Source organism: Equus przewalskii, chromosome 4, assembly GCF_037783145.1.
Source record: "Equus przewalskii isolate Varuska chromosome 4, EquPr2, whole genome shotgun sequence".
In the NCBI taxonomy this organism is placed as follows: Eukaryota; Metazoa; Chordata; class Mammalia; order Perissodactyla; family Equidae; genus Equus; species Equus przewalskii.
In genome coordinates, this window is record NC_091834.1 from 102,387,657 (window position 1) to 102,410,731 (window position 23,075).

General features: G+C 46.0%; 1 protein-coding gene across 26 annotated transcripts in view; it reads right to left on the reverse strand.

Moving 5' to 3' along the window:
- Positions 1-23,075, reverse strand: part of PRKAG2 (protein kinase AMP-activated non-catalytic subunit gamma 2) — a 279,715-nt gene that overhangs the window by 30,603 nt on the left and 226,037 nt on the right. For 14 of the 26 annotated variants that reach the window (XM_070616865.1, XM_070616881.1, XM_070616888.1 and 11 more), the window contains 2 exons: positions 17,181-17,284; positions 586-667 (listed from right to left, as the gene is read on the reverse strand). In XM_070616865.1, the coding sequence (XP_070472966.1) occupies positions 586-667; positions 17,181-17,284 (186 nt within the window). Of the gene's footprint in view, positions 1-585; positions 668-17,180; positions 17,288-23,075 lie in introns of all 26 variants that reach the window. The other 12 variants (XM_070616864.1, XM_070616877.1, XM_070616878.1 and 9 more) reach the window with 1 other exon arrangement.

The following is a 23,075-nucleotide window of genomic DNA, read 5'->3' on the forward strand; positions in this document are numbered from 1 at the left end:
GGGGGAGGCAAACGTCAACTGGTAACTTCAAAATAACGTGAGCCATACTGAGGGAGACGATATGCATTGTCTACTAGAAGTTACAAGATGAAAAATTATGGAGTTTAGGTATTGTGAGTTACACGACATCTTTAATAGTGTAACAAGGATTTAGCAAAGCCGTCAATCACACTGACATCATCTCATCTGCCCTGTCAAACAGGTGTTCAGCAGAGAGGAGGCAGGGACAGAGCACAGGCATGTACGTGTGAGCAGAGGGCACCGACAGAGCGCTGTCTGGCTCAGCCTCCGCAGCAGAACCGTCCTGGGCTCGCAGGAACGGCAGAGGCACAGAAGATCCTTCAGAGAGCCAGAGGGGATAAATCGAAAGAAACAGTAAATAAATATAAAAAGGAAACTCAATAAAGGCTCATACGTGTTTTGAATTTACTAGCGGCCCCACCTCTGCCAGGATGAAAAGAATGTTCTTTATTTTGGTAACATGTTTACTAGGCTGAATTCCAAACCAGCACCTATTAAAATACCTTGGCTTTCTGCTTGTAAGCTTTCTCCTTCCAGATTTTTCCCCGGGCCCACAATGCTTACCTACAAAACTCTGCTTTTTACTCTCCCACAGCGGCGCTGCACGAACACCATTGGCTACTAAGGCAAAGAAGGCCTTTTTAACCTGAAGGCAAATAAGAGAAACAGAACATACTTTTAAAGTCCTTATATCAGGGAGAAAAATTCCTTCAACTAAAATATTCAACCAAATCTTACCAGTTATCTTCAATGTTAAATTTTCTAAGTTTGATAAATTAAAAATACATTAATTTGTTAACATAAGCAAAAGTGTTTTTGTATTATATTTAAAGGCATATGGGAATTGGAGATTATTTTTTGAAACTGAAATAATGCAATTAACTTCAAAAACTTTTTTCTTAATGTATCTAAAGACTCTTGTACAGAGACTTTATATAATTAAAACCATATATATTGGGCCAGCCCCGGTGGCCTAGTGGTTAAGTTCAGCGTGCTGCGCTTTGGCAGCCTGGGTTTGGTTTCCGGCTGTGGACCTGCACTGTGGGCCTGTTATGGGTCAGGCCCTGTTCAGAGTACGTTTACATATGGTGTCTCACTGAACCCTCATGACGAACACGCCTCTACCATGACTGGTAAAGAAGGCATCAGAGGTGATGATTTATTAAAAGCCAGAAGCTCAGGGCTGAAAACGATCCTCTAAACACAGAAAGCAAATAAACACAGGGACAATGGTTCCACTTTATTAACAACCGAAGAACTTAAAATTAAAGCAAATTTAAAGTATCATGTATAGCTGCTAAATAAGCCAATATTTTAAAATTATAGCACCTAATGCAAGTGCTATGGTAAAACGACTGGTGGCACCATAAATCGTTAGGATATTTTTTGAGTCACAGGCTTGTAACAACAACCACAAAAATATTCATACCGTGTGTGCACTAGCTTTTTCCCTGTTGAATTACTTACACTAAAATTTCAGGAGCAGGATGCTTGAATCAACGGTGCTCAATTTCTAATATTCAAAGTAGCCCCATTTCTAATATTGAAATTGGAAAAATATCCACCACCAACAAAAGAAAACTTGTTAAATCTTGGCATACCAATGAGAAACAATTATCAGATAGTATAATTATGAAGACTATGTTGAAGTAAAAAAGAAAAAAAAGGCTTATGGCAGTGAAAAATGCAGATTATACAATTATACATTATAACTATAAACTATGTGTTTGAATGGAAAAGATCAAAGACAAATAAGCAAAAAATTAAACTGTATATTAATGAGCCGGGACAGTGAAAGTTATTTCTTTAAATTTTTTTTTTAATGCCGTGGCACAGTTTTCCTTTTAACTAAGAAAGATGGGGCCGGCTCCGTGGCCGAGTGGTTAAGTTTGTGCGCTCCGCTGTGGCAGCCCAGGGTTTGGATCCTCGGTGCGGACATGGCCCCGCTCATCAGGCCACGTTGAAGCAGCATCCCACATCCCACAACTAGAAGGACCTGCAACTAAGATATACAACTATGTACGGGGCGGGGGGGGGGGGGGGGGGGGCGGTTTGGGAGATAAAGCAGGAAAAAAAAAGATTGGCAACAGTTGTTAGCTCAGGTGCCAATCTTTAAGGAAAAAAAAGAAAGAAAAAGGTTATCTTCTCAGCCACTATATTCTAAAACCCCTTGTTAACTTAATGAAATTATGAAACTATTAATGAACTTAAATGTTAACTTAATGAATAATGAAAAGAAATGAGAGCATTACAGGAACCTAGAGCTTCAAAGCAGACTAGGAATAAGAAATCAGCACCTGTTTATGCCCTTACAGTGACACATTTTGCCTTTATTTAGGATGACTCAAGTAGGTGCCTGGTTCACCCACAAAGGAGTACAGGGACGGCTGGAGGGTAAGGCAGATCTCATCAATTATCTTTTACACTCAGCGGAGTCCAGCACTGTGTCCTGAATATAGCAGGGATCCTATCTACGGGCTGAACGGATTAGTAGAGAACTGGGAAGAGGAGGTGACTAGAGCCAGTCTGCTGACACGGGAGAGAAACACTCCCTAATCAGCACCTATAAATCGATAAAATATTTTTTGAACCACAGCTTGCGTCAAGAATCATAAAAATATTCATGCTGTTTGTGTAACTAAACGGCATCCAGGGACGATGTGCCAGTGTGAATGGTCTGCTCTTTCTACCTGGATGATGCTCCGGGAATCCTTGACTGTGGACCTAGAAGTACTATAAAAAATTATGGAGGAGAAGTCACAGATACACAGATTTTAAAACAAATACCTGCTTAACTTGTTTTTCTAAACTTGCTGGAATAGGAAGGGAGTGGGGGCATTTTTTAAAACCACAAATTGCGTATTGTTTTCTCCAAAATAACAGATTTAAGAGAGAAAACCAGTGTTAAAATCATTCATCAGGATCATTCATAAAACTGTAAGTGATCACAGCTGTTGAAAAGCCATTCCAGAAAGCTCCGAGTTTGGCCACAATGAAAGAGCTGAGAACAACTATACAAGCTGGACAAAACACACAGCTCAGTACTTGAAAGCACCGAGTGCAGCGCACAGGAAGGATTCAAACAGCCGCAGCCCCCGAGAGAGAAGCAGCCCAGGGACTGAGCTCCAGGGGCACCTGCAGCTTTTCTGAGGGCATTTCCCAAATCATCTTCAAATAGGGAAACTTCAACAGAAAACTGTAATCTACCAAAAAGACTCAAATAAAACCCAGGCAGGATGAATACAAATAAAACCACGTCTAAGCACATCATAGACAAGACGCTGAAAATGGAATCAAAGAGAAAATCAGCCAGAGAAGAAAAGACATGTTAACTTTCTAGGAGCAAGAATCAGACCAAGGGTGACAGGAACGTCAGCACGGGTTAATTCTAACACTCAAATACAATGACTGTTCTTTCAGAAACAGAAAGAGCCCCTGCCGTCCCACGATAACCTCTCCCACCAATCTGCTACCTAAAAGCTCTCAAACAGCCCTGAATGCTGCAAAGCTGCTCACCGAGTCCGCAGACCGCTGTAAACCTAACACAAGGGGAGGCCGGCCTGCGTTGACGCTGACGCTGACGCTGACGCTGACCCTGGAGGCGGCAGGGGCGAGGCCGGCTCGGGGCGTTCAGATGGCCCACATGTGCCAGCGGGTCAGCACCAGGGAGCTGGTGAGAAAACTCCCAACGAAGCAGCCCAACGGCCAAGAATGGGATGAATTTACTGTGAAAAGTGCCATCACTTCTGCAAGAGAAGAGAAAACCATCGAACATGACGGAAAATACTTGGAGTTCATCTCCTCTTCCTTTCAACAGGTGAAGTTTCGAGACCGACTAAACTCCAACTTTTTGTTGGTTCTGCTACTGAGCCCTCTCTCAGCCTCGACATTCTCGGTTATAAAATGAGACCGGCAGGTAATGCTTTCCCCAGAGGGTACTGCGTGATTAAACGGCCTGTATGTGAAGATATGCAGCCTGGCATCAACACTAAGAGCCAAAAAGAATAACTGCTTTAATCTTGCATCCTGTACTGACGCCACCAGAAGCAGACAGAGGAAGATTTACTGCTTTAATTTCACAACCACATGAACCACTGGCACGCCCACACATCATGGAGGGAGTCACAACTCCACCCTCCAAAGATGCAATATCATACTCTAAAGCGGACGAGATGCACTCACAGCGCCTTAAGAACGTTCCAGAATGTCCCCAGCTCAGGAACCGTGCCCACTGCTCTGGTGGTTCGGCTGCACCTCCCTCCCAAGAATGATGCCTTCCAAAACCTGGCTTTCTTAACAACACGTGTCTGGGGTTGTTTGCGGAGCAACTTAAAACTCTAGAAAATTCTTCACAACTACAGAAGGCACAGGGTGTTACCAATTAACCCATAATTAGGATAAAAACAGGACTGGCATGTAGTTCTAAGCTGCAGGAAAAAGCTCTCAGGGGTCTTGAGTACCTTTAAAAACTTGTCTTTTCAACTGAGATGCAATTTGCTCTGTTATCAATTTTAAAATTGACTTTTTAATAGAATTTTCAAACAACCAAATGTTATAATTAGATAAGTGAAGATGGAAAACAAAATTTTAATACAGAAATGGTTTTCAAAATAGTAAGCAGGCCTCAGTTGCTCTGAGAGACTCTGGCAATCTGACGGCAAGCGGCACATCTGGGCTCCAAAAAATGGAGATCTGGTTCCTCTGACGCTTCGCTGTTCTCTACACAGTTTTACCCTGATTTTCAGTAATTAAGTTGATTGCAGGACTTTTAAAATTAGTGCTGATGAACAGCTAAAGCTCTTTATAACTATGCAATTTGGTTTCTTACTCAATTTTTACATCAGAGCTTGTCAAATGGGCTCAACTCCTGACGGCATCTCTCCCGTTTTTGATGGCTCTCCACTGTGTGAAGAAGGGTCCACCGTCTGGGCACCTTGTCCCAGCCCCTCCATAATCCAGCCCTAGCCTGCCCTCTGCAGCTCAGGCAGACACGCTGAACTCATCTTCCATTTTTCTGCCTCTGTGTCACAATGTTCCTTCTACTTCAAATGAACTTACCTTCAACTCTACCTATTAAAACCCAATTCAGCTTTAACTTTTAACCCCACAACAAACCTACCCATGTCACTCCAATCACGTTGAGATTCCCTCCTCTGCTCCCACAGTACCTAAGTTATCCCCTTTCTGTTACTTCTGGAGTCCCCTTTGTGATTCCTTAGGTTTAAAAACGGCAGAGGAAAAACATTTCTGACAACTTTTCCTCTTGAAAAGTTACCCCCAAACTACAGGGAGTATAAACTGGAAACAGAATGACCTATGAGAGACCCGAGACCAAAGCAGATGGAGAGAGGGTACTGAGTAACAAAGAAGAGCCTCGTGTGGGGAGGGGTTGGGGGGTCAGGTGTTGAGAAGCAGACTGATCTCTCCCTGGACACAGAAGACCCAAGGCTGGAGGCTCTGGACACTCTGGGAGGGGTGGGAACAGGGTACAAAAACAAACAGGAAGACTGTTTCAAATCAGGTCATAACCAGAGCCACCCACCAACAGCATCAACAGATTATTTTCTGGAGAAACTGCACAAGAAATACAACAGACAGACAGGAATGTGTGGGGGCTTCCCGTGAAAAAGATGGCGGTCCCACCCCTCTTCAGTGAAACCACGAAGCAAGAAGCCCATCTGTAAACACAGTGCGTCTGCTCAAAGCGCTGGTGCTCACTCTTAATTATGAGCACGAAGCCAAGACTCACCAGCCACTCGACAAAATCTTGAATGTTGAATTTACCCAAGTTCTAGTTTTAGATGTATCTTATTAGAAGGGTTAAGAAAACAGAAAACCTCCCCAAAAGTAGAACAAAAAGGCAAAGAGAGAGAGACACAGGAGAAGAATATTAAAGGATCAACCAGGGGGCCCAAGATCTGCTGAGTGAAGTTCCAGAAGAAAGAAAACAGTAAATTACTGAAGAAATAACATGGAGAACACAGACCCAAGCAACGTGTGCATCAGGTTCAAAGGCACGTCACGTGCCCAGCACAAAGAGTGAGAGAAGACCACAAGGAGGCACATTAGCATGAAATCCTGAAGTACCAGATTTAGAGAAAACCCCAAAGGTTTCAGAGGGGAAAAAAAATCACATATAAAAGATGGAGATTAATAAAATAACAAATCGCAACAGATTTCTCTTCAGCTACACTGGAAGCCGGAAGCAATGGAACAATGCCTTCAAAATTCTAAATAAAAAGTATTTTCATTACGGAATTCTATACATAGTAGTCTACAAATTGAGTAGAAAGGATACAGATATTTAAAATTTCAAGTAATCACTTCCCATGCATCTTTTCTGGGGAAGTGTTATGGACTGAATGTTTGTGGTCCCCTAAAATTCATGTGTTGGATCCCTAACCCCAAATATGATGGTATTTGGAGGTGGGGCCTTTGGGAGGTGATTAGGTTTAGATGAGATCATGAGAGTGGGACCCCCACGGTAGGATTAGTGTTCTTCTAAGAAGAGGAAAACACCGGAGCTCACTGGCTCCATGCTGTGAGGACACGGTGGGAGGAGGGCACCCGTCTGCAAGCCAGGAAGCGGGCCCTCACTGGGGAACTGAATTGGTGGGCACGTTGATCTTGGACTTCCAGCCTCCAGAACTGTGAGAAATAAATTCCTGTTATTTATGCACCCAGTCTGTAGTGTTTTGTTATAGCAGCCGAGTGGACTAGGTCAGGAAGCTGGCGGGGAATGTGCCCCACCAAAAAGGAGGGAACAAATCAAAGCAGAAAAGGTGTAGAAAAACAGAAGCTCCAATGAAGGAGAGGGTGAGGTAGTTCCTGGGATAACCAAATGAAGACTCAGGTGACAGTGACGAGCAGGTTAGAGTGACGTGTCAGGGTTGAGCAGGAAGACGGAGAACCCAGCGGCAGTGGCTCCAAGGGTAGCTAAAAACCTATCCAACAAGGCTGACTGAAAATTCTATCGAGAAGTTAGAAGGTGTGAAAAGACTTAGATGGTCAAAGAAAATAAAACAGAAGAATTCTAAACTCCAGGAATAACAGTGAACTGTAGAAACAAGGAAACATAACCGCAGTGTCCACTGGGCTCACCAATGACTGACAATGACACAGTCAAAACAACGAAGGCAGGCCAGGAAGGTCTTAACTGTAAACTGAGAAACAGTTACACTGGGAAGACGAGGGGAGGGCGGAAGCAATACAAGGAGCAAAAACAGCCATCGACCGAACTAGGAGGTAAAAAATGCATAAAATTAATGAACTGAGGTAAGACGGCAGTATATCTAGATTTAACAGCTGACCTGGTTGTTTCTGAGGAGTATGACAAGCGCATAAGGAACAGGGACAAGAGGTTTTTATTGTAAGCTTTTCTGTACCACTTGACATTCAAAACTACTCATGTGTACGTCTTTGGTCAATAGTCCGTGGAGCTGGTGTGTCCCCTCCCCAGCGTAAGCCTGTGGAGGGCAGGGCCATGTCTGCTCATCTGCACATCCGTCACTTCTTAGCACAGCGTTTCGCCTCCAGTTTTATTCTTTTCTGGAATACTGATATGCTATCAGTTCCTTTGTTCTGGATACCATCTACTTATTAATTGGTCCTAAGAATAATTTAGCTTGTTGAGTAATCTTTCTGGATATTGATTATTATTGGCCACCCCTCCTGGTTTCAAGTCATCTGTAAATTAGATGATGCCAGCAACAAAATCAATATTAGAGTCATTGTTCCAATTGTTGGTGAGCTTAGAGTAAAAGAATCCTATGGCATCCCACCAGCTTCTTGGCTTAGGTTCCCTAGAAAGCAGAGCCTGGCTTGCGCATTGTTTCTGTGGGAATGTGACCCCTGGAGGAGTGGAGGACAGGAGTGAAACAGGTGAGCAGGTGAGCCAGCATGTGGATGAGTGACTGAGATGGCCACAAGTAGGGGAAGACTGACACTTAACTCCACCAGGATCTTCTGAGGACCATCCACCCTGAGGGTGCAAGGCGGAGGTGTTTATCCACCGGCTTCCGTCCTCTGTTGGTTAAGGAGGCTGAAGTATGCCACGGTGGTCCGAGGCGAGCTGCCGCCTGACTGCAACTGCAAGAGGTGAGTGTGGCTGGAGTAACAGGTGGCAGGAGAAGATTTTACAACAGCCACAAGAGGTATCCAATACAACTAGAAACCTTGCTCCAGACTGAGATTTAATCAACATCCTTTTAAGGTCCATAACGAGCCATTAATTCACTCGCTGAGCTGCCAAACTCTACTTCTGTATCTTATCCATCAGGATATCACACAAGGCTCTGTCAAGGGTCTGGCTGAAACCCAGATACGCCTGTCATGGAATTACCACATCTATGGAAAGTCCAAAAAGGAAATCAGCTTCATCTTCTGTGACTTTTTTTGGGCCAATTTATGATAGGCTCCTAGAGATTACTGCTTCTTTTATTTACATTAATAATTCATTCAAACATCTTACCTGGGAGTGACACCACATTCCACACCCAGTTTTTTGAGGAATTTACATCTTTCCTTTCCTCTCTAGCCTGGGTCATCAGACTAATATCCACAATTCCTCCAACATCACTAACAGTTTGGCAGTCTGCTTTCTGCATCCCCTCATTACCCTCGAGTGGGATTCACCTGGATCAGAAGGCGCAGTGGCTCAGCCCACAGGCACCCTCCCATAATCTTGATAGCTATCTTGGGCTGTAATGTCCTCTAATCACCATTTATTGTACCTTTTCAACATTTTGAAATCACTTTCCGTGATAATGAATAAGTACAAACGGAGCCACAGAGACCCACCTGCTCATGATCGGACCGAAGCTCGGGTCTTGAGCAAAAGGCCTGGCCCTTCTCTTTTCCTTCTAAGACAGGCAAGCACCGCGCTGCCTCTACCTGCGGATCTCCATCCAACCCCCAGCTGAGACGACCCTGGGCAGCCTTCCTACTCACGCCCTTCTTCGAGCTTATTTTCAGTTCTATGCTCTTCATTCTATATTTTCTTCCTGTTCTTCCAAAAACTCGTGCTTGGCGAACAGCCACTTATTTGGATACTTGCCTGTTTCCTCTTCTTGGCATTATTAAAAATCACATTGACTGGAATAATTTGAGCAACAAAATAAAGTAGTAATGGATTATAAGCCACTGGAATAAATATATTGACAAATCTATACTGATACAGATGATTAAATAAATAACTAACTGGGGGGAAGAGACGAATGTCCCTTGCAGAGGAATCCTAGTTACTTATAGAGCCCTCGAGGCGGTGGAGCCTAACTGCCACCCCCTAAGTGTGGGCTGTGCAAGTGACCTCCTTCTAAAGAGGACAGTACAGAACAAGGGAAAAAGAGTAATTCTCCAGTGGAGAAACGGACAGACACGACCTCAGCCAGGTGATCGAGATTAAGGCCAACAGCGATGAGTATGTGACAGTACGCACCCATGACATGGTGTGATGAGAACAGCACTTTACCTCTGTGCTCTTCCTTCCAAAGCCTTCCAGAATCCGAGCCTGACTGTGAGAAGAACATGAGACAAATTCCAATAGGGGGCATCCTACAAAATCCCTGCCCAGTATTCCTCAAAATGGTCAAGGTCACCAAAAGCAAGGAGAGTGAGAAACGTGACAGCCAAGAGGAGCCTAAGGAGATGTGACGACTATATGTAACAGAGTAACCCAGCTGGGGTCCTCAAACAGAAAAAGGACATTAGGTAAAAAGCACGGAACTTCAGGTAATAATTCTGTATCAATGCTGGTTTGTTCACTGTGACAAATGTACACCCTACTGATGTAAGTTGGCAAAGATGGATGAAACCGGGTGTGGGCTATGTGGGAACTCTCTGTACTACCTTCACAACTTTTCTATAAATCTGAAACTACTCTAAGATAAAGAGTTTATTGAAAATAGTTATCATTTGTAGGGTGTTGCTAAAAGAATCATACTGCCATGGTGGGAAGACCTACATGATTCTTAATGCTTTCCCCCAAACCCACTCCTGGGAAGTGATGATTCCATTGTGAAACTTTATTTATTTCTGAGCCTCTCTCAACTCCTGAGGTGTCACCACTTAGAGTCTGAAGGCATTAAATCACACCTGCCTTTCTCTGAACTACTGGGCTCCTCTGGAGGGGACGGGGTGTGCCCCCCTCCTCTGCTGTGCCAGTTGCTAAGTCACTGTCTCTCAGCTCCAAATTCTCCCTTCTAACTCTGCTTTGTGATGCCGGGACCTGTGGACCACATTCCGGCTCTGCCACTGGCTCTACGGCAGCCTCTGGCAGAAAGCAGGCTGGCAGGGGCCTGCAAAGCTAGCCTGCGAAGAAGGAGTTGCTTCTACCTGTTTGCTACCTGGATTAGCTCTCAAGGGTGGCCATAACAAAGTACCACAAACAGGGAGCATAAACACCAGAAATTTATCAGAAGCCTGAAGTCTGAGCTGGAGGTGTTGGCAGGGTTGTTTCCTCTCCTGTGTGTTAAAATCCGTCCAGCCTCTCACCTGGCTGCTGGTGGTTTCTGGCAATCTGTGCAATTCCTCAGCTTGCAGAAGCATCAAATTGCTCTCTGCCTTCATCCTCACTTGGTTTTCTCCCTCTGTGCAGGATTCTGTGCCCCTATTTCCCCTTTCTAGGACACCAGTCATACTGGATTAGGACCCACACATCTTTTTTTTTCATTATTATTAACTGAACACCATACTTTATTCAGATTTGCTCAGTTTTCCCCTGATGTCCTTTTTCTGTTCCAGGAGCCCATGTTACATTTAGCCATGATGTCTCTTTAGGGTCCTCTAGGTTGTACAGTTTCTCAGACTTTCCTTGTTTTTTAATGACCCTGACAGCTGTGAGGAGGATGGGTGAGGCATACTGTAGGTTGTCCCTCTGTTGGGATTTGTCTCATGTTTTTTCATGACTAAACTGGGGCTGTGTGTTTTGGGGAGGAAGCCCACAGAGGTAAGCAGCTGTTCTCGTCACGCCATATCAAGGGTTGACGCTGACCTTGCTCACCTCGCTGAGGCAGGGTTTGTCAGGTTTGTCAGGTTTCTCTGCTGTGAGCTGCTCTTCTCTCTTCCCCCTTTCTATGTGGTGCTCTATGGAAGGCAGTCACTGTGCAGCCCACACGCAGGCGTGAGGAGTCAGGCTCCACCTCCTAAGGGCAGAGGATCTGCATGGATCATTTGGAATTCTTCTGCATGGGACATTAGTCTGTTCTCCCTCACTTTTTATTCAGTCATTCCTTTGTATCAGCATGGACTCATGGGTATTTTATACTTTGGGTTGTAATCCAGCACTACTTTATTTATTTTGTTGCCAAGCAACTCTTCGTCACTGTAGCTTCTCTTTACTACCTTTCAGACCAGACTTGGACAAGCGGCACAGGCGGGGTGTAAAAGGTCTCATTATACCAAGTTGCCAGCCTTGTTTTCCTTTCTAGAATGAAGGGAAGAAAGGAAGATTCTCCCAACTCATGGTTGGGGGGTGTGGGCTGAAGACCCCAGTTTGACCGCCAGCCTCGCCTGCCTCCACCTCAGCCTTCACCAAGCAGCTGGGAGTTGGGGGCCTCTGGTGGGCTTGGTACGGCCCTGGGGGAAGGCTTTAATCTCCCTTTTCCCAAAGAGAAGCTGCTCCCATGGATCCCAGGCTTGAGGCTGAAGTGAGCAAGTGCTTTAAGAACTCCACGTCTAGCTGGCTGCTGGTGCAGCAGGGCCCGTTCTGGAAGACTTTGTGCAGTAGCCCAGGAGCAAGAAGGGGCTACTGCACCAGCACCCTGGTGCCTTCACACGCCCACCTGCTCTTCCCACCTGAGCAGACCAGTACTTCTTTCTCTTCCACCCCCAGCTAACTCCCCAGCTCTGCCTATGCAGCTTAGACCCGGGCTGGAGTTCACCTACGCCGTGTGGTCTTCCTGTGCCTAACCCACCCCGTGCCCCTGGCCTGCAGTGCCCTTCCCCACTCAACCCCCCCTCGAGCCCTAGTCTCTACTGCTCACAGTGCTGACTGATGTCCTGGTTTCTTGTGGTGGGCTTCATCACCCCATGGGCTGAGCTCCTTGTGAGCTCACGAGGACCCACACTTCTTAATTAATTATATGTGCAACGACTATTTCCAAAGAAGGTCACATTCTCTGGTACTGAGGGTTAGGAACTCAACACAGGAACTTTGGTGGGGGGAGGGGGAGGGGACACAGTTCAGTCCACAGCAGTCCCTGTGGGCTTCACCCTAGCACTGATGCTCCACTGGGCACCCGTTTCCTTCCAGTCCGTCATTTTCCTGATACGTGCAGAATGAGCCTCACCCACGCCCTCGCTCTCACCCAGAGACAGCCCCAGCTCGAAGGCATCCTCTTCAGAAGGCACCAGAGGCCCCTGTGGCCTCCATGATACCTCCCAGCAGGGGTTTTCACACCAGAATCTCTAGAAGGACTTAACTTGGTAAGACATGGAGCAGCGAGCCTCAGCCCTACTTTCTGATTCAGTGGGTCCGAGATGGCCTGAGAATCTGCATTTCCCATAATGTAGATGATGTGGAATGCTGCTGGTCTGGGAGCCACACTTTGAGAATACCACCTTAGAGGTCGTATTTACCCTTTCCGTTATCTAGTTAACTGATATCCAACTAACATCACTTATGTTAATTTTCTGTTCCATGGCTAGTGTGGCTTCTGTGTCCTGACTGGCCCCTGACCGAATCAGAAAGTGGTACCAGACGGGGTTCTGGGAATAGAGCATTTGGGACTGGGTTCACGTCCTTGTCCTGAACACAGTGCTGAGCTCTTGGTCAGTGGGAAAGCAGATCCCGGTGGCCCTGGGCAGGCAGTAGCATCAAGAGGGAACGAGTCACTGTGACTGTGGTGTCACCACCACCCCTGCCCCCAGGGGTGCCGGGATCTAGGCGGCTGCTGCTCTGGCCATTATGGCAGCAAGAGGACCACAGGACTTGGTGCGGGCGTCGTCCTGCAAGCGCGCTGGGCTTGTACAGGGCAGAAACAACAAGCTCAGGTCACGGTCTCTGGTCACAGCTGGAGAACCTGAGAGGCTCTACGGCAGCCCTAAAAAGCCCTTTATCTTGTAGCTACAGGGCTGATATTTCCAAAATCAGACACAAAATGTAATTCTGACGGATGCAGAACTTCACCATCACTGAATTCACAGCCTCACAACGTCTCTGACATCAAAACTGGGACCTTAATTAGGAAGGAGTGTGACCGTAGGACCCAGCACAGGGACATCAGTTGGACTAGACAAAGCTGCGATTCCTGAGTCCTGGAGTTACTTGAGCCTCCCTCGGCAGTGCAAACAGCTGGCTCTGCAGTGTCAGAATCACCTTTCTTCCCCTGGAAGCCGAGTAACAAGCTTTCCTGGGCAGATGCTCTACACCAGCATCATTCTCCAGACAACCACAGCTGCTCTGCTGCCACTGGACCTGTGACTGCGGACTCCAGTATGCTCCAGAGGGGAACGGCTTACGCATGGGAAGAATGGTAAGGTTTTGCTGTTTCACACCTGCAGAAATCTGGGAAGTAAGCGTGAGAACAGCTTCTAATAATGTTGGACCAAGAAGGTGGACTTTAACAGCAGATTTGGCAGAATTTATTGATATAGGGGGGCTTACCAGAAAAGTGGATTTAATGTTTAGTGTATGTAGCTGGAAGAGGCTATAAAGCTCTCTGGGTTGACTGCCTGAAATACAGGGCATTGCTGAGTCCGTGTTTAACGAGGTTGAGATGCCAGAACTTCTGTGGCATAACGAAGAGTGAATCCACAGGCTCAGGGCAGATTCATCACGTGGGGCCCCAGAGATACTCCCCGAAAGGGCCCAGAGGTCACGCCCCCACCCAGCCTTTGAGAACTGTACGAGGAGGGGGAACCCCTCCACCCTTGAAAAGCTCCATGCTGGCTGTGCACTGCAGGCCAGACACCAGGGCAAGAGATGGCGCCCAGGACGGCTCACTGAGTCCAGTGGACGTTGGGCCCTGTGGTGGCCAGGCAGGTGCTGGTGCTGACCTGCCTGAGTTAGGGTGAGCACGTGTGCGGTGATGAGCATGCTGTGACCCACGGGTGGTGTGGCGGTGGCTAGCTGATTACAGGGTCCCTAGGAATGACACAGATGCAATGCCTTCTGAAAGGCTTACATTTGACCTATATAATAAGAAAAACTCTAAATCTAGGGGCCAAAACCCTGACTCAAGTCATCAAATGGAGTTGAGTCCTCTCAGCCAGTGTCCAGACCCCTGCTGGCTCACAGACCCAGGCCCCCACTCAGAGGGAGGCCAGGTCCCTGAGGAAGCGGTCTCCAGCTCTACCCCTGCACATACTGTTACTCCCCCACTTACCAGAATGACCATGCACTGGGGAAGAGCAAATGCAGGCTCTTCAGGGTTACTAGACCTTTGCTCTGAAAGGATGCCAATACTAGAACTCAAAATGCCATGTGGTCACTAGTGAAATGGGGGACTTATGGTCTTCAGGTGACAGGTGGAGTCCTGGCCTAAGGTGAACCAGCAGGGGCTCAGGAGCTCTGCAGACCACGCTGTGGTTACTTCCTCAGTTCCTGAATGTGTAACTGAAAATGACATCCCGACGACTGGCAGGACCCCTACGCTGGCTCTCAGACCCATGGGGGAGGGGCACTGTGGTAAGAAGGACCAAGAAGGAAGCCTCTGGAACTTCCTCTTGCTGCCAGGCTAGCCAATCAGATGCAGGCGATCATCCTGGGGGAAGTGCAGAGATGAGGAGAGGCAGAGGAGGTTTACACCACGTCCCAGGTAAGCCGCCTGTCTGGCATGTGACTGCGTGTCCTGGAATTACTGTAAACACTATCACGCGGTGACTCTCAGTGCAGCGGTTGTTCCAGATGTGGATCTTGGGGGACCTGCTGCTGCTGCCCGGACACATCCCTTCTCTCCCCACCACTTTACAAGGACCGTGAGCAGCCGTGTGCTTGGACCGGCACAGCACCAATGTGCCTCAAGGCTACCTTGCCCTCTTGCTCTCTGACTTAACGCCTTAATTACCTGCAAATGGTTGACTTTGGTCCCCAGACCAGTTATGACTCTGATACTTTGTACCCTCAGAATAACTAGGTCTTAATACGTATTGTTCTGCAACTTGCTTTTTTAACTTAAAAAATAAATATATTCTTGACAAACATTTTTTTCATTCTTCTTAAATGCTCCATGGTATTCTACTGCACGCCTCTACAGAAGCGCTCTAAGTAGTCTCTTAGTGGGGACACTCGGGTTGTTTCCGGTACGCTGCCACCCCTGTACTGCCTTTCCTGCTCGCCTTCTTTGCTCTGGAGACGTATCAACGACTACTGCTGTCTGTGTCTAGAAGACACTCCCTTCACCCCTTTCACCCGTATCTTCAGCTTTGCTGTAACCAGCGCCAAAAGATCCCCCGCTCCCGCTTAGCTCCCTCAAAGCCGAGAGCCTCACGGGATTTGTGGCTTCCAGGAGAGGATGCATGCGCAGCTCCCATCAATTAGGGAAATGACATTTACAGGATTAGGGACCTCTGACAACCCATAAAGCGTCACATTTTCCATGTATTACTCACTTTGGCTGGACTCTAAATTCAGAAGACAGTCTATTTCACAGCAAGGGAAATGCTGAGGAAGTGAGAGCCGACACAGGTTGTACCTCCTGTCGCTTTGCTGTTGGTGGAAAACGAATGGCCAGGAGGTCTGGTGCTTGGAAAAGGAAGCCTCCGGCGGGGTGGGAGCACGGGCTGCTCTGGTAGTTCTTTATTGGGGGAATTGAGAACTTCTATTTGTTTTGCTACTGAAATCTGCAGTTACAGTGGCAGAATGTATTTCCTAGAAGTGACTGTCTGCCGCTTTCCCTTCTGTAAGACTACGGGATGCCTCCCTGTCCTCAGTGTCAGAGAACAAGAGAATCTTAAGTTTTTAGAAGGGATCTTGAAGGCTACCTGGTCCGAAGTGAACTTAGCAAAGTCACAGGATATCTGGTCAGTTCGCTAAAATCAGTTGTACTTCTATATGCTAACAAAAAACAAGTGGAAAATGAAATTAAGAACAAAACCATTTTTACATTTCTGAGAACCCTGTGCAGCAGGCACTGAATGCAGCAAAGTGGCCCCAAGAGCCCAGGCGCCTCTGAAGGAGAGCCGCAGGGGCAGTGCTGGGAGCCCCAGAGTGGGCTGGGGCGGGGCGGGGCGGGTCCCAGAGCACCGGCAGAGCTGGCCCAGCCTGGGCAAGTCTGAAAGGGACTGGGACGGACTCGAAAGGGCACCTGACCCCCCGAGTTCCACTGAGGAGCCAGCGGGGGTGCCCTCCACGGATCTCTGCCCGAGACCCCCCTATCCCCATCCAGGTCCCCCAGGCCCGGCGGGCTCTCCCAGGACTGCACTTGAATGAAGCCCGACTGCCCAGGAATCCCAGGCTCCACGGCTACCGCTGGGACCACACCTTAACACCATCCCACTTGGCAAAGATGTATATATAAATACAGACGCTAAATGCATACGTGTAGATACGTGTATACACACATTTTATTATCTAAGTTGGATGTAATTTGATCATTACATTGAGGTATTATTTAGGACTTTTCATTTATGATTATAAGTCACATTGGTATAAAATGAGCTGCAGTAAGCTCAATCTTAATACCAAAATGATCAGGTTCAAATTTTCTGCTAAAAAGAGACCAATTAAGTTCTCTCTCAAGAGCTTACCCACGCTAGTAATTTTTTCTTTTTAACCAGTATTATTTCAAATTTCTTTATATATATTCTACTAAATAACTAAGAAAAAAGATCAGGATCTCCCAAAGGAGCCGCTACAGTCTAACGGTTAACGACTTAGGCTCCATCACACATGGCATAGACCTGTGCTCAAGTTCCTGACCCCGTCGCTCACCAGTTATGTGGATTCAGCTCTTAAATTCGACAACGTGTGGATTAGGCTTTGCGATTTAAGTTCTTTCACTCTAGAATTTGAGTTTCCTTATTTATAGAAAAAGGACAGTAACAGTACATTCCTTACAAGGCTGCCACAAAGACTGAAAATTCAGATGAAACCTCAGCACAGTGCCCGACAGGCACAAAGGACTCAACAATGTCTGCTGGTGTTGCTGGATTCACACTACCTTATAAAAGCAGCCATCCAAACAGTACACCAAAGACTCATGAAAACTGGGCACACTTACTTGTAACGTAGTATCAAAGACAACGAGCTTTGAACTGGTTGGAACGATGTCGTAACACTTGTGCGACCTCATGAATCGCATGTAAACGCCACTTTCTGAGTCTTCTGCTAAAAAGGAAAGAAAAAAGGCAAGTATCAGTAATAATAAAGAACTTCCTTAATTAGATGAAGAGTATGTATGAAAAACCTACTGCTAAGAGACTCAATGGAATACAAGAAATGTTTTCCCTGTGGGAACAAGAAGGTAAGGCTGTTTACTCGCGCTAATCCTATTCAACGCTGTACTGGAAGTCCCTGATGATGCAATGAGGCAAGAAAAAAAGGCAGCACACAGATCGAAAAGGAAAAAGCAAAAATGTCTTTATTTGAAGACTATATAATTTTCTACCTAGAAAATTGAAAAGAATCTACAAAAATGTTTCCAGATCTAAGAAAAGAAAATGAGGTTATTAGCAAGGTCATAGAATGCAGAGTTAATAAAAAATGAAAAACATGCCACTGAATTTCTATATACTAGCAATGAACAAGTGGAAATTAAAGAAATTTTTAAAGGTACCATTCACATACATCTGAAACGAAGATATGGATCTACACAAGGAGACAGCACTGAAAAATGTCACTACACGGACACACAAACAAAACGCGTGTTTTATAATTTAAATCTCTGTAAAAGTTAATTGACAACTGAGAAAAGGAATGACAATGCATTGTGGAGCTTCTAGCATATTTATATGTAAACTGCACGACACCACCATCCAACTAATGACGCAGAAACCTAGGTGTCAACCTTGTCATATGGTCTCCTTCACCCTACCAATTTATCTCGATGCACTGTAGAGTTCATACCCCAATCCATCCACTTCTCTCCACCTCCATGGCCACCACCCCAGATCCGATAAACGCCCTAACTTCCTGACAGGTCTCTCTGCTTCCAATCTCCCTGTCTTCAGCCGAGGTCCACACTGCACCCAGAATGGTTTTGCCAGATGCAGATCTAATCATGACACCCCCGGTTTGAACACACTTCAATCGCTTCTAATTCCTTTAGAAAAAGGACAAAATCCTGGACGTAGCCTACAAGAGCCTATCCTGAAAGGTCTGGCCCCCTCCCACCTCCCCAATTATGTGCCCCCACCCCAGTATTTCCTCCAGCCACCAAATCTTAATCCTCCTGAATGCTACGCTCCCTTCCACGGGGCCTTCAACTATTGTTTCCTCTGCCTGGAGTACTTTTTCCATCTCTTCTTGGCCCACTTAACTCCTCCACTAGACCTCAGCTCAAGGACATGAGAAGTTGTGGAACCAAACTTTGAACCCAGATGCCTCTTGATTGCAAAGCTGTGCTTTTAGCTGGGACAAATGGCCCTTCTGTCCGTGCCTGCAGTGACTAACTCCTGTCTTCATGGCTCAGCTCAAGGCATACACCTCCAAGAGACTTCTCTGACAGCTCCACTCAGCCCACACTCATCTGTACACTTGGAGAAGATTTAGACTACCTGGCAAACGTCTGAGAAGAAATAATTACTTTATTGTATATACTCATTAGCAAAGTAAGCGTTAAACAGCATAATACCAAGTTCCTCGACTGTGGAGAGGAGCCCTTGTCAGTCTCTGTTTCCTCTGTGGCAAACACTCAGTATACGCTGATCAGTTTGCTGATTTCTTGATAAACCATGCGAGCCACTCCCAAATCTGTTTTCAATTCTGACCTCTCTTCAGGGTACTATAATTCATAATTCCATCATTCCTGTCAACTTCTGGACAGTTCCCTTCTCAAATATCTCCTGTCCTGCTTGTGGAATAAAGTCGGACCCCGTCGTCTGGCATTCGTGAGCCCCGCGGCCTGGCCTCTCTGTGACCCTAGGTTCTCACAGCCCGTTCTCATGTCCAGGCAGCTCCCTGCTGAGTCCCTGACTGCCTCTAATCTCACAGCCTTGCAGCAGTTCATTCTGCTTTAATTTAAACATCCTTCTCTATTTTTTCTTGTCCAATTTCAACCCAACCTCAGATGCCATCTTACCCACAAAAAAAGTGAACATTTGAGTGCTCGCTGTGGAGCAGACATTTTTGTATTGTAATACGAGGTATTACAATAAATTACCTCATTTAATTTATGTAACAGCCTTGAGGGGTATGCCTTAATTTCTTCACTTTACATATGAGCAAACGGAAGCTAGGAGAAGCCAAGTAATGGCCCAAAGTCAGATAGTTAGGAGGTGCCCAAGGCGGGATTTAAATCAGAGGCCAAGACCCCCACACTTCTCCTCAGGAAACTCTGCCGCTTCATTTGCTCATGAACACACGGGTCCCACAGACACCTGTGGAGTGCTACTGTCTGCCAGGCACTGTCCCCGGTGTGAGACACACAGGTGAACATGAGAGACCCGGTCTCTGCCCCCCAGGCTCACACATGGCGGAGAATGAGGGCACCTGGACGTGCGCAACTCGACAGGAGTAGTGGATCACATACGATCACAGATGTGGGCGACAGCCCGGAGAAAGGGAAGGAAGGAAGTTTAAAATGACTTCTTCCTCTGATTACAGACAGCATCCTGCCTCTCGTTCTCATCAGCCATCACTTCATATCTCGTTCATCGTGATTTGTGTAGCTCTAATATTCTTTCCCTTCTTGGATGATAATTTCTTTCAAGGATCAGGATCTTACCCATCTACTATATTAATAATTCAGTCAATAACTATTCATTGCATATGGTCTTAGTGTGGGTTCTCCCAAAGCTGACCCTGAGGCCTGCAGAAGTGAGACGGGGAAAGAAAAAGTCAAAAAAGATCGTCAAAAGGGAGGTTACAGCTTTGTGTAATGAGAGCTGAGGCTGCCAAGGACATAAAACTCATTGTAAGGACCACTCCTGCCCTCTCTGGTTAGGGGTGACCCTGGGGCATGACTTCTGGTGTTTCTGCCCTGCACTCACAGCACAGAGATGCTGACATCAGAGAACCTGGATGCAGGCGAGGCAAAGACAGCATCAGCTACCAACAGCTTCCCTGTGCCAGAGGCTGGGAGTTTCTGCAGGGGCAATGAATGTGCCGCTGCCTCACAGATACTAGGACCAGTGGAGAGAGACGTCACTGTCATCACACCACCGTGAGCGCCGCCACAGGACAAGAACCAGCCTACGAATGAATGTCAGTGTCAGGCACTGAACGGATGGCTGAAATTTAAGTTAGTGTGATTCCATTTTTCTCGAAACATTTATCGGAAAATACGAGTCTTACAGAGAAAAGAACTGAACACAGAAAGATCTTATAATAGCTGCCTAGAAAGTTCGGATCCATTTCTGCATCACTGCTCCCACGTGGCCAAGGATGATGTCTGCCACGCTGGTAAATGTCTCGTTTCCTTGTATGTCTGTCTGATGTTTTCCTCACGATTAGACAGGGGTTATGGGTTTTGAGGAGGATCCATAACATAAAAACTTGACCAAACAAAGCAAAATGTTAAATATGTAAAACAAGTTATAATAAAATGTATTTTGATTTGTTATAAGGATAGATTATTATTGCTGTAATAAAACAACATTAATAGCGAAAGTTATTATTAAAAGTTACCATTTTAAGTTAGGAAAATAAAGTAAAATATTATAGAATGCCACTGCTTTTCCACATTTAGTATAAACTTCCTGATTACCGATGGCACTATTCGCATTATTTACATCATGATGAAGACTCGAACGGCACTTGAAGGAGGAAATGTATTGAAATAGAAAATAAGAGTAATTTGGCGTTAAATGAAAAAAAAAACAAACATATTCAACAATATCAGGTTGTTTGGAATGCATTATTAAAATTCCTGCAAAGGCAAAAAGTTCAAACTCTCATTATTCAAAAGGTAATTGGAGTTAAGATATTATCACAATGTTCCATCCTTGCTTCTGTTATTTTCTATGTCACTGGCAGCAGCATAATTACAGAGTACTCCCTGGCACTTGGGGTAGCGGTCCACGAAAGGAATGTGTCTGCGGGATGATGTTAAACCTCACTAGCCTTCCCATCTTCCGCTGACCTGACATCACTGTCGGAGGGAGCTGCTGAAGAGCACTACCAGGAAAAAGTGTGTCAGAGGGTTTAATCTGCGAAGGCTAACAAAACAATCCGAAAAACACGACGTCTATGTTTAAATGCATACAATTAAGCCCAGTGACCAGAAAAGCGTGGAAGTACGCGTTTCTCTTTCTGAAAGTAGGCTGACCACATGCCACCCTCGACGAGTCCTCACCACTGCACAACACAGCCCCATCCCTCAGGGCCTGCAGCTATCTCACCCCAACCCACCACCCCCCCAGGAATCCGACACTCAGGACAGCATTGATACTTCCTTTCCAAAGGAGGTTTTGAACTTTGGGAACGTGCTCCCTGTTTCCGCCTTTGCTTTGTGCGAGCTAGTCTCTCTTTGAGAATAGCACCTCCCCGTCCCACTCGGGCCTACTGAAATCCTACCTCCTCTTTGGCAATGGGTTGACTAGTGGCCCCTAAAAGATATGTCTACCTAGAATGTCAGAAGGAGACCTTAGCTGGAACAAGGGTCTTTGCCGACCTAATTAAAGTGAGGATTCTGAGACGAGATCATCCTGGATTAAGGCGGGCGCTAAATCCAACGTCAGTGTCCTTATAAAAGAGAGATGCGGAGAAGACACAGGCACAGACAGAGGCGTGTGAAGACAGAGACTAGAGTGACCCGGCCACAAGCCAAGGAACACCAAGGACTGCAGACAACACTGGAAGCTACGAGAGAGGGAGGAACAGATTCCCCTCAGAGCCTCCAGAAAGATCAGACCTGCTGACACCCTGATTTCAGACTTCCGGCCCCCAGACTGTGAGAGAATCAAGTCCTGTTGTTCTAAGCCACGGGGGTTGTGGTAATTTGTTACAGCGGCCTCAGGACACTAACACACCTTCCCAGTTCAGTTCAAAGGCCACTTCCTCCCGTAACACCTCGTTAGGGCCTTTGAGTCAGAAGTAATTGCTCCAGTTTTGGCATTCCCATCAGGGCTTTGTGAGTAATTCTCTTTCCGAGTCATTGTATGCCTTGTACTAAAGTTATAGGTCTGCCCTTCCTTTAGACTGTGGCTTTCTGAGGCAGTGGACAGGCACCCGATCGGAGGACGAGCTCACGCCCACTAAATCACAGTCACATAAGACACGTAAGTACAATGCACAGGACCAAGTACAAATCTGAGATAACTCCCTTCCATTGCTGTCCTCAGAGAGAAGAATGATAACAAAGCACACAAGTTTAAAAGAATACTGGTGAAGCTAGATTTAACAAGCAGTACAGAAACTTTATATACCTTTACAAGCTTGAAGGGCTGGAAAGGGATATTTTTAGTTAGAGAAATAAGTTACCCATGGAAGTGCCCCTTGTAGTTTTTTTTCTTAAAAGAGAAACAGCATTGATCTAAAGTTTTAAAAATATTTCCAAGATATTTTTATATTGAAGCTATTTTCTTTATTGGACAAAAAAATGTAATTGAAATTGGATAAAATTGCAGAAGACCTTAAAATGTTCACATTATTATATAGAGCAAAACAACCTGACAAATTCACACTTCACAGATAATCACTATAGTCATAAATTACTTTTTCTAAAACCTATTTACATAGAATTTAACTTAGAAAGAATCTGTAAAAAGTGTGCCAGAATATGGCGTGATTCTCTGGTATTTCTACTTAAATGTATGAACATGAAGAGGACAGCCTGTCACTGATAATTTGCTAGTCTAAGAAAGACTAAAGCAGGGAGACAAACAGAACACAGCAAGACAGGGTGGCAGGGCAGGTCCTGGCAGGCCGGCTGCGAGGGTCTCACAGGGGCCGAGGGACGCGGCTCACTCACTCACGTGAAGCGAAGGAAGCAGAGGCTGGTTTCAACGACCTTCCC